General features: G+C 39.5%; 1 protein-coding gene across 10 annotated transcripts in view; it reads left to right on the top strand.

Annotated features, from left to right (window-relative positions):
- FN1 (fibronectin 1) overlaps positions 1-12,229 on the top strand; it is a 69,861-nt gene that overhangs the window by 47,992 nt on the left and 9,640 nt on the right. For 2 of the 10 annotated variants that reach the window (XM_030324184.2, XM_030324190.2), the window contains 12 exons: positions 173-337; positions 1,094-1,249; positions 1,924-2,037; positions 2,875-3,144; positions 4,350-4,537; positions 5,757-5,844; positions 6,730-6,906; positions 7,658-7,747; positions 7,999-8,178; positions 9,323-9,412; positions 10,378-10,841; positions 11,977-12,115. In XM_030324184.2, the coding sequence (XP_030180044.1) occupies positions 173-337; positions 1,094-1,249; positions 1,924-2,037; positions 2,875-3,144; positions 4,350-4,537; positions 5,757-5,844; positions 6,730-6,906; positions 7,658-7,747; positions 7,999-8,178; positions 9,323-9,412; positions 10,378-10,841; positions 11,977-12,115 (2,121 nt within the window). The remainder of the gene's footprint in view (positions 1-172; positions 338-1,093; positions 1,250-1,923; positions 2,038-2,874; positions 3,145-4,349; positions 4,538-5,756; positions 5,845-6,729; positions 6,907-7,657; positions 7,748-7,998; positions 8,179-9,322; positions 9,413-10,377; positions 10,842-11,976; positions 12,116-12,229) is intronic. The other 8 variants (XM_030324188.2, XM_030324193.2, XM_030324186.2 and 5 more) reach the window with 5 other exon arrangements.

Below are 12,229 nucleotides of genomic sequence, written 5' to 3'. Positions count from 1 at the left end.
TCACTACATGCATAAATAAATATTTTCTGTTTAGGCCCTATTAATAGCACTCTTTTAAGAGGAATAAGAAAACATGTGACTAACTGCTGTCTCAATATGTTATTATAGTTACTCAACAATCCCCGACTATTTCTCAGCCCCTCACATTTTGAACTAACCTCTTTTCACACAGGAGGAAATAGCCCTGTCCAGGAGTTCACTGTGCCTGGGAGCAAGTCCACAGCTACCATCAGTGGCCTGAAACCTGGAGCGGACTACACCATCACCGTGTATGCTGTCACTGGCCGTGGAGACAGCCCAGCAAGCAGCAAGCCAATTTCCATTGATTATCGAACAGGTACCAACCCCTGCTCTGAGGTGACATGGGAATATTTACTTAGTTTTACAGAGTTCTTCCAAAGTACTCTCCTCATGTGGAATTGGTTTTCTTTTCTTTTTTTTTTTAATTTTTTTTTATGTTTATTTGTTTTTGACAGAGAGAGACAGAGCATGAGTAGGGGAGGGGCAAAGAGAGGGAAACACAGAATCTGAAACAGGCTGCAGGCTCCGAGCTGTCAGCACAGAGCCCGACGCGGGGCTTGAACTCGCAGACAGCGAGATCATGACCTGAGCTGAAGTCAGGGGCTCAACCGACTGAGCCACCCAGGCGCCCCTGGTTTTCTTTTTTAATAAGAAACAACATAGACAGCCAGCAGAGTTTTGAGCCAGATATACAAAGAAGTATCACCAGATATACAAAGGGATTTTGTGTATTTCGTTAATGGATATATTCCATGTGCCTGCAATAGAGACAAGCATAGAGGGTGTTCAATATATTCGTTAATGAGTGAAGGAATGAGGTGATAAGAAGACAAACACCTACTTGGAATATAGTCTTTGTGAATGAAGCAGCCATCTTGAAAATAGGTAATGGCATCTAGATGCATGCCCCACCTCCAGAAGGCAATCTCTGTGTTTCTGCAAAAGATACACCTGTGAGTCATTAACGGTAATAAGAGATGATTCTGTACATACCAGAACTGGAAACAAGACTTGTCCATTCTTGTCCCCACGGACTGGGGCTTCACTGATTTCTCCTTGTGTTTATGTGTAGAAATTGACAAGCCAGCACAGATGCAAGTGACTGACGTTCAGGAAAACAGCATTAGTGTCAGATGGCTGCCTTCAAGTTCCCCTGTTACTGGCTACAGAGTGACCACTACTCCCAAAAATGGCCCAGGACCATCAAAAACTAAAACTGCGGGTCCAGGTGAGAAAAACCAGCATCTCACATACATCAGGATAAACAGAATAGGGTCACACCATATGGTTTTTAATATAAATGGCCACCTAGGTCTGAAGTACTATATATTTTCATATCATGCATCAGAGATCCCCATTTGTGAACTCAGGGCTCAAGATTGTTACAAACTCCCTCCATGGTAGCATTTTTAGGATAAGTGTGTTTCTACTTTTACGTGCATAGTTCTGTTTGATGGTGTGAACATCTTACATGATTAGATCTATCTTTGTGGGTTTGTTTATCATGCACACCAAAGAGAGAGATGGCCTAACTTTTTAAGATCCTTTTAACTCTTGTTTTTGTTTTTATATAAAATGCTGGTGAAATCGGGATCCCAAGGTAGTATCTTGAGGTCAGGCTAATTTTCATTTTTTCCAAGAGCAGCATCCTTCATTGTTGGAGACATCATATTAAATTTTAGAGTGTCTCCTTTAGTTTGACTTTACTCCAGTATGGCAGTTTGTATTAGCAAAGAACATGTTTGTCCAAGGGAGATTGATATCTGACTCATCCATGTTTTTATGGTAATTCTGCAAATGAAAATTCTGGGCCACCGTGCGTTTATTACGGAACTCTGAAAGTCACTTAGCTGACCTTACAGTGGATGACATAGATGCATTTGCTTTTCACTCCCTTTGCAGATCAAACAGAAATGACCATTGAAGGCTTGCAGCCCACAGTGGAGTATGTGGTCAGTGTCTACGCTCAGAATCGAAACGGAGAGAGTCAGCCTCTGGTTCAAACTGCAGTAACCAGTATGTAACCAATGCTTATTTCCCATTTTCAAAGTCAATTGTGTTCTTAGGCAAATGAATGCCCTCTGCACGTCTTTTGCGATTATACCTAGAGAAAGCCAACTTGGTTAGTTTGAATCTTGAGCTGAGCCCTTTACAAACATTTTTCCTTCTTGGTGCCAAGCAATGAACATATAGGGAAGGAAGTTTGTGGAGCTATCATAGTTGCTGTGCTTTGAATTTCTTTTGCTCAAATGGCCTCAGCAAAATCTTGTTTGCCTATAGCAAATCTACAAAATATTTTGCCTGGACCTATTTTTCTACGACTGGATGGTAAAGTTGATTGCGGCATGCTTCGTGAAGCTATTGTGTTCAGAGCATTTGGAAAACTGTCTGGACCAGCAATTAATGTAAATAATAGAGTGGGGAGAGAAGAGTTAAAGAAAGGTTGTAATAATCTGACTCTAACATTGAAAATCAACTTTACCGCTTCCAAGGTATAGAAAATTCAGGTCTGTGAGACTAACATCACATTGCAAAAACAAATTGTAAAAAACAAATTGTAAAAAACAAATTTTACAATATCGTAAAATTAATAGAAATAAATCCTCATTGTGGGGACATTTTACCAGGTGCCTATGTGTCTCACATACACCTATGTTTTGATAAGTGATGTAACATTAAATAGTTTCTAAAAAACCTATTCAGGTGTCAAGTAATTTTCCATTTAATAGTGGGTTCATTGGAATTTAATTCATCAGAGAAAATGGTATCTGCAAAACTGCTTTGCATGTTGTAAAAATGCTTATTTCACAACTTGCTTTTCACATAACCTCTTACCATTAATTTGCCTAACAGACATTGATCGCCCTAAAGGACTGGCATTCACTGATGTGGATGTCGATTCCATCAAAATTGCTTGGGAAAGCCCACAGGGGCAAGTTTCCAGGTACAGGGTGACCTACTCGAACCCTGAGGATGGAATCCATGAGCTATTCCCTGCACCTGATGGTGAAGAAGACACAGCAGAGCTGCAAGGCCTCAGGCCGGGTTCTGAGTACACAGTCAGTGTGGTTGCCTTGCACGATGATATGGAGAGCCAGCCCCTGATTGGAACCCAGTCCACAGGTATATCGGTAACTGCACCAGTGGGTGCTCATGGGAGCAGCGGCTTTATGCCCTGCTGAATGAATTATACTTTCTTGGGCTATTGATTCCCTGGAAGGGGGTTAAAAAAAAAAAGCAGCCTCTCTAATAGGAAAGACCCTCTTTAGAAAGGAATAGTAATAAGCAACAAAGTTTAAGGGATATTCAGATACAGTCTCATAAAGGGAAGTTTTAGAGTGGCTTGGCTTATAAATAAGGCCATAAAGTGAGACAACTGAAGATGGTCCTAAAATTGTGAATTATTTCTTAAACCGGGATTCCCTGCGGTCACACTCACCGTGCATAAAGGAAAGGAGTTTGGCATCCTAGAGCTTACTCTAAAAAAGGAACCCAAACTGGGCTATTTCCTAGCAGCATGATTCTGAGAACACGTAGGTAAGACCTTCCTTCTCTGGTTAGATATCATGTGCTGAGTGCGCAATTTGCTTATAGGTTTTGGGAGTCAGACACAGTGGAAACAGTTTAGGGCAAATGCTTTCCACTATACTTTATCCGCTTGTGCTTTGTTTCTGAAGCAGAGTGGAATGCTAAATTTGTGTCTGTGTGGCACCATAAACCTTGGAGGTGACTATCTGTATTATTGCTCTTTGCTTCTCTTTTCTGCTTCTGTTGTGAGCCAATTTTCTTCTTATGCTGCACCACAGAGAATACTTCAAATTTAGCAGCACTATCTGCTGTGGGGTTCAAATAAAGAGGATAAAGACATAATTCTGTCTTTTGGGGATGGAATACTCTGTGAAGTGGTTTTCCATACAAAATCACTTATCCGGGAAAAGGGCTATTGCTCATCTTTCCATATAAAATGGAAAATCAATCCTAATGGCCAATAAGCCAACTTGACTTTGTTTTTTTATGTTTATTTTTTTTAAGGGAAAGCAAAAAAAAAAAAAAAAAAACAACTTTTCAAACCCAAAGTCCCTTAGTCTTCCGGCATTTTTCCAAGTGTTTCCAGTGATTTTGAGAATTGGTGGATATAAAACACATTTTTTTCAGCAAACATTTTCTTTATTTTGCATCCCTTCTTATACTTTCTCATACTGAATCTTGACTTGACCAGGGAACCCACCTCACCAAACAAGCACAATCTATACTTCTCGGAATTCACTTTAATTTCCCTTTTCCCCGGTTCCTATAATATAACATCTAATTAATGACCACCCCGACAGCCATTCCTGCACCAACCGACCTGAAGTTCACCCAGGTTACACCAACAAGCCTGACCGCCCAGTGGACAGCGCCCAATGTTCAGCTCACTGGATATCGAGTGCGGGTGACCCCCAAGGAAAAGACTGGACCGATGAAAGAAATCAACCTTGCTCCTGACAGCTCATCTGTGGTTGTATCAGGACTCATGGTATGCAGTGCCCTTTTTCATGGGAATAAAACAAAGTTGACCCTTGAGCAATATAGATGTGATCTGTGTGGGTCCACTTATATATGCTGATTTTTTTATAGTACAGTACTATAAATTTATTTTCTCTTCTTTATGATTTTACTAATAACATTTTTTTTCTCTAGCTTACTTTATTATAAGAGTATAGTATATAATGCAAATAACATACAAAAATATGTGGTGATCAACTGCTTATCAGTAAGGCTTCTGGTCAATAGGGGGCTATTACTAGTCAAGTTTGGGGGGCAGTCAAAGGTTATAAACAGATTTTCAACTGGGCAGGGGGGTTGGCACCCCTAACCCCTGCATTGTACAAGGATCAATTGTAATCATCTCTTACACATTTTAAGGTGGTGGAGATAAAATATCATAATAAATCTATTATGTTTTGGTGCCTCTGCCACCAAATAATTTTCTTGTAATTCTGTATCTGAATTATCTATAGTGATGTAAGCTTTTCCAGATGACTCTCTCGGACAGAATTTTATAAACAGCTTTGGATATTGCACAGCTCTTTAAATGTATTCTGTTTATTTTAAAAGATTGTATGTGTGTATGTGTGTGTTGAGGGGGGCAATTCATATATCCATAGGCTGAATGCATAAATCCATTTTGGTTATGCATTTTTTGAGCTCTTTTATCTTGGCAAGGAGTATTCTCCAGTGTGTATCAATCCAGCCTGACTCTCCCTTCATTGAAACATTTTTAATCCTTCTAGATAAGCATGTGGAAAACTAGCCAGGAGTCTAGGATATGGATGGACTTCTTAACATAAGGCCAGTTTCAGGAGAAATGACAGAGGGTTCTGAGATAGAGTAGAGTGTTCTTTCTGCCTCTCGGTGGTCAGAAAAATTTATGATTGGCACCTGTCAGATCATAAAGGAGAAAAACAGGCCAATACCTGCTTTCCCCACTTTGTATCAACTTTGTATCAGTGTAAGTATGTAAGTTAAAGCTTACTTGGTGTTGACCCCTAAGCACATTTTTAAATTCATGTAATTAACACGTCCTGTTGATCATCTGCAGTGCGGGAATAAAACTCATCTAGGAATTTATGGCGCTGTGGGTTTTGCTAGTTTATTTTTTCCTTTATAACCATTGTGCTTTTCTAATGCTGTAGTGAAAATGCCTCGGTTTCAGTAGATCACGTTACTAAAACTTACCGTGTCCTCCTTTCTAGGTCGCCACCAAATATGAAGTGAGCGTCTATGCCCTTAAGGACAGTTTGACAAGCAGACCAGCTCAGGGAGTCGTCACTACTCTGGAGAGTGAGTAATCAGGCATTTTAATGTCGACAGATATTCTGCATAAGCAAAAATGAAAGAATGGTAAATGATTTTCTAGATCACCAAATTCACAGAAGCATTCGCAATATGGAAACTGATTTGCTTGCCCATCTTTTTGACTGCCTACAGTCACCTTTTATGCCCTCCAGAAAGTGGTGTACTGGCACATAAATGGAATCACTTCAAAATGTGATAATGTTAGTGTTATGAACTAGGACTTACATTTAGTTTATGCTGTAGTTGTTGGAAATTGTCTTCATAAATCTGCGGAGGCTAGACACATGGACTTCTGTACCTTAACAGTACAATAAGTATTGGACAAAATTGGGTCAAAATTCTAGTTTTGTGCCATATCAATAATTTATAGTATGCTCTTTCAAAAATCACATAAAGTATCAAAATTTCCTAATCTATAAAATACAGTTTCCATTGCATATGTTGAGAGAAAAAAATGAAGCCTTATAAAAAGGACAAAATACTAGCAATACTATATATGTTATTGCTGGCTGGCCATATCATTGTAACTCCTACCACCCATATTTTATGTTAGAATAAATTAGTAATTTTAACACTTAACTAAGATATTTGTAGATACTGTAAAGTCAGACTCAGAAACCACTGGTAATATCTGTAAAGGTTTTTAGTTTTGCAAAAAAAAAAAAAAAAAAAACAAGCATGACAGGTGAATCTTTTCATACTTTCTAATTACTGTCAACCTTTCTCTCTGGATGCAGGGGAAAATCTACACATTATTACTTATTCATAGAAATGGATATATCTGGTGTATAATAAAGAAACATTTTAAAATATCAAAACCTTACCTAAATGAGTCAGCCGGGCGCTAATCTCCAGTTGTGATCTGTGCAGATGTCAGCCCTCCAAGAAGGGCCCGTGTGACTGATGCTACGGAGACCACCATCACCATCAGCTGGAGAACCAAGACTGAGACAATCACTGGCTTCCAAGTTGATGCCATCCCAGCAAACGGCCAGACTCCAATTCAGAGAACCATTAAGCCAGATGTCAGAAGCTACACCATCACAGGTCAGGGAACTCACTGGACTGATCACGTTTGTTGATTGCTATTCACGACATAAATTAGCTTCTCAGTTACTCTGCCACTTGCAATGATTAAATTTACTGTCCGTGTTTTACAATAATCCAGATATAATATTTAAAAACTCACTTTCATACTATGATTAGAAATAATTGTATTCTGTGAATGCCTGATTTTGTCTAATGTTTGCCAAAGAAATGGCACAAGTTCCATTTATTAAATTTAACCTTTCATCAATGTATCCTTTCTTATATAAAAAAATATATATAACATAATGCTTAAAACCAAAAGAAACTAAATAGTGGCATACAGTTCATAACATTAATATTGATTATAAAACATAATTAAATTTTAAAAAGCAAACAACACTACTTCATAAAAATCAAAGTGGTAGTCTGAGAATGTTCAATATCTGGGTCAATTTAGGTCTGGTTACCAGCCAGTGACTGATTACAATAAGAGAAAACACACTCAGCAGGTGCTCGCCCCTTATTCTCCAAGACGACCACTTCTAATAGCATTTTTTTAACTTTAAAATGTATTTTAGCCAATATCTTTGTATGCATCAGTGATTTTCTTTTGAGATATGTTTCTTATTAGCACCCATACCACGCTCTAATTTACTGCTCAAACGTGGTCTGTATGGGATGGTAGAGGAACTATGAAAATTACACAGGAGTTTGAAAATTCTCCTAAAAATTTAAGATCAGATAAAAAGCATCTGTTTACAAATCACAGGTTTACAACCCGGCATGGACTACAAGATCTATTTATACACCCTGAATGACAATGCTCGGAGCTCTCCTGTGGTCATCGATGCCTCCACTGGTAACTACTTTTTTTCTTTTTTGTAACTACTTTTTTACTGAAGAAATGCCATCAACTTATAGGTGATCAGTGATGTGAGCTTAAGAAACAAAAATGAGACTGACGTTGTATTGCAGATCACAAGTGAATCATTTTTATAGTTCTAGAACTCTCAGATTCTCTCAAGTCTGTTGATAAGGGAGGGAAAGGAGTGTGGGAATAATCTCCTTGCTTACTCACTTTCTTAGAGACTTAATTTTGTTTTCTTTTAGCCATTGATGCACCATCCAATCTGCGTTTCCTGGCCACCACACCCAACTCCTTGCTGGTATCATGGCAGCCACCCCGTGCCAGGATTACTGGTTACATCATCAAGTATGAGAAACCTGGGTCCCCTCCCAGAGAAGTGGTCCCTCGTCCTCGCCCTGGTGTCACAGAAGCTACTATTACTGGTATCGGGGTTTCCATGTTGCTATTTTCCTCCAGACTCCCTAGGACACACAAAGCACTTAGCAGATCCCAACTATGCCTTTGATGCTGTATCACGAGAACAAGAAGCCCTGTTTCTGACACCTTCAAAAAGCATTCTCTGTGGAAGAGCTGTAGAGCTCAATACATCTGAAAATACAGGAATTCATGAAAATGCAGTAATTCTAATACTGTCATCATGGCATAACTAGATTTATTGGCTGTATGTTTGCCAAATACTTGTCAGTCCAGTCCTAGAAAAAGACATTTTTCAAAACAAACTAATTGTGATCCTGTCCTCCCATGAGCTCCCTAAAGATCTGATGATCTTACAGGACTTGCCAGAGTGCCACCTGCCATTGCCCTCATTGCCCAGTTTCACAGACTAGGTCTTGAGGCAAAGTGATTCCCAACCACCCATATTGGGGAGAATGCCTGGAATGGAGAATAAGAGTTGTGCATTTCAGTGGGAAAGATCATAAGCCTCTGGTATTATTTTTGTTCCAGGGGATTAAAATTTTAAACTATGTACAGGATATCATCTGGATTTTAAAATACTATGGAACACAGAGAAACCAGAAAGAGATGCTGCTTTTTTAGAAACTTTGGAGGAAGGAAAATAGAATCAGATGTGGAAGGAGTTGAACTGGATACTTCCTACAGGGACCACACAAAGATTGGCTGCTTTCTCTTACAGAGTACTTACCTATAGTCTAACTTTTCATTGATCCTGTCACTGAGGACCATCTGGTTATTAGGCCTAAGTAGATTCATGTATACAATCTGCAGTGATCTCCCCCAAATGTGTATTCCACCAGTGGTTTATGATGTTGATAGACTTTCTTGAATTCAAAAGGGCAAATAAGACCATGTGTTAAAGGAATACCCACAAAAAATTAGCATAAACATGTTTACTCAGGTGTCGGATTTGGTAGGAAAATTATTAATTTGCCAAGTGGTCGTCCTATGTGGAGTATTTGGGTTTTGCAGGAAAAAGGTGAAGTCTGTTTTACTTTTCAGGAGGCCAAAGGCCAGCTAGAGAGAGGATGCTTGCCCCCCAGTAGCATCAACTTCCATTTGACTAGCTGAGCATACAGACTTTAATGTGATGATCTGTCCTTCCGTCAGGTCTGGAACCAGGGACCGAGTATACCATCCAAGTCATTGCCCTCAAGAACAACCAGAAGAGTGAGCCTCTGATTGGAAGGAAAAAGACAGGTAAAGGGGACCTTCTGGGTAGGAAGATAATCAAGACAAAACTAATTATAAGTGATAAATTTTGCCGCGAAAAGGTTCTCGAGGTTTTGATACCTTTCTCCTGGAAATTGTTTCTTAAACAGCTTAGCATGTATATTGTGCTCTTTGATATCATGAATAACCTAACATAATCAGCAACATTCAGTTTTTTTTTTTCTTAGCCAGTCAATATAAAGCCTTCTATTCACTTTTCAAAAATGTAAGCCAGTTATTAAAATGTAAAAAGCAGGTTGTTATTACCGCTCTTCTTTTATACCTTCTGTTGAAGTTAATGTTAAACAAACAAAAAACAAAAAAGTAGGGAGAATAATCCTTCCTATTTGTCTTTATTTATTATTTGGTTTCTGAAACTTGAGCTAAATAATTTTTTCAACTTTATGATTCCAATTTCAGTTTAATTTGAAGAAAATGCTATATTTACGCTGATAGGAGAGTTTTAGAAATAAACATGTATGTATATTTATCATTTCAATTCAAATTCATTGAATTTATCATGTCAATGAAAAACTGTTGAGTCAAACCTCTGGAATTCTCATACTTCAGATGCTGAAATAATTAGTCTGGATTCTAGTCCTTATAACATGATTCTCAAATGAAAAAAAGAAGAAAAAAGGCTGCACATTTCAGTTCCATTAGGCTTAATTTGAGCAGAAGCAGCTTCTTTGGGGCTCAGCGGTTCAAAGCTTTATGTGTATGATAAACTCATACGAACGCTTTTTCATTCTAAACTATAAAGAAACCTTTGAGAAAAATCATAAAGATTTCTTTTTGGAAAAAGTGTTTTGTGATTTAAGAACTGCTAATTTTCTAAGGGCTTTGATCAGATTGATAAAGAGTCATTGTTGCCTGAATTGATAACGACTACTGCTGCTACTTTTGGGAGCTTAACACGCTTTGCTTTTTTGGCTCTAACCTCTCTCGGCTAGATGAGCTTCCCCAACTGGTAACCCTTCCACACCCCAATCTTCACGGACCAGAGATCTTGGATGTTCCCTCCACAGTTCAAAAGACCCCTTTCATCAACCCTGGGTATGACACTGGAAACGGTATTCAGCTTCCTGGCACTTCTGGTCAGCAGCCCAGTGTTGGGCAACAAATGATCTTTGAGGAGCATGGTTTTAGGCGCACCACACCGCCCACAACGGCCACCCCTGTAAGGCATAGGCCAAGACCATATCCGCCGAATGTAAATGAGGAGATCCAAGTTGGTCATGTCCCCAGGGGAGACGTAGACCATCACCTCTACCCTCACGTTCTGGGACTCAATCCAAATGCCTCTACAGGACAAGAAGCTCTCTCTCAGACAACCATCTCTTGGACCCCATTCCAAGAAAGCTCTGAGTATATCATTTCATGTCATCCCGTTGGCATTGACGAAGAACCTTTACAGGTAATTGCTTTTCCTCTTTACTTCTGAGTTGCCTGGAAATAAGTAAGCTAGGTAACTGAAGTGACCAGAGCTCAACTATAAAGTGGCTCTATTTCTAGTACCTTTTAGAAAGGTGACAGGCGTAAGCCCTGATTCTTCTTTTTAAAATCTCAGGATGCCTTACTTTGGGGGATGTGCCAAAAAGTATCATTAGCTTTTGTTTAGTAGAGAAAATAAAATAACTTCTATTATTCTCACACATTTGAGGCTCCTTAGTAATATGGACAAAAAATTACCTGAGAAAAGACAGATCACTATTCTGCCTGAACTTACATTTGTGCAAGAAGGGCTAAAATGCCATCCTTGGGACACCTGGCTGGCTCAGTTGGAAGAGTATGTGACTGTTGATCTCGGGGTCGTGAGTTCGAGCCTCACGTAGAGTGTACAGATTACTTAAAAATGAAATCTTTATAAATAAATAAGTAGCCACCTTATAGTTTGTCCATGAAGAATCCCATTATCTACAATATGTCTAAGGAGAAGGAACTTAAGTGAAGCCATGCATATCAGCTGTTACAAGCGATAGATTCTCTAAAACTTTTGTTCTTTGTCTTGCTGGTATCAATTTTTATTGTGTTCTTATTTTTAGAAAGTGGAAGAGTTAAAAAATAAAAACAAAAACAAAAGAAACTGACCACACCGTGAAAGTTTCATGAGCTTAGAAACATGAGTTTGAGGATTTGCCAAAACGCTTTAAGGCCCCCATTTGGGGGTCTCATGCCACTTTGCATAGGATGAACAGATCTCCCTCGTGGCACAGTGTCCACATTTTATGTGAAATGGGGTGGTGAGGGTTTCCAGTGGGCTTACACAGACCTGCGATTACAGCAGGACGAAGAGGAGCCTGCCTATTAAATTACTGAGGGCTCCTGATAACTAGGGAGCACAGAGGGTAGATTTTTGGCAGGTCAAATAAAAAAGATGGCCTCTCCCCCAAGTTCCATTTCTCTCTACGGCTGGTTTGAGACCTTTCCACCGTCCTTCCTTGTTTGCTTTATTTACGTAGCGCGGGTTACTGATAAGAGAATAGGGCAAGTCACATGGATTCCTCACTATAACGCTCTTTCCGTCACTTTGGATGTGCCGATAATTGCAGTTCCGAGTTCCTGGAACTTCGGCCAGTGCCACCCTGACAGGCCTCACCAGAGGGGCCACCTACAACATCATAGTGGAGGCACTGAAAGACCACAAGAGGCACAAGGTTCGGGAGGAGGTCGTTACCGTGGGCAACTCTGGTACGTGCATGCCTGGTTACTCGGGCACAGGCTCCCCTCTGGACTACCCCAGAGACCCTTTTTCTCTTGACTGAATGTTCCTTTGTTGCTGTTGTCTTTTAACTTTGGGAGGTA

The sequence above is a fragment of the Lynx canadensis genome, chromosome C1 (assembly GCF_007474595.2).
Source record: "Lynx canadensis isolate LIC74 chromosome C1, mLynCan4.pri.v2, whole genome shotgun sequence".
NCBI lineage: Eukaryota > Metazoa > Chordata > Mammalia > Carnivora > Felidae > Lynx > Lynx canadensis.
The sequence above is the reverse complement of the archived record's forward strand: the minus strand, read 5'-3'. Positions and strand labels throughout refer to the sequence as shown.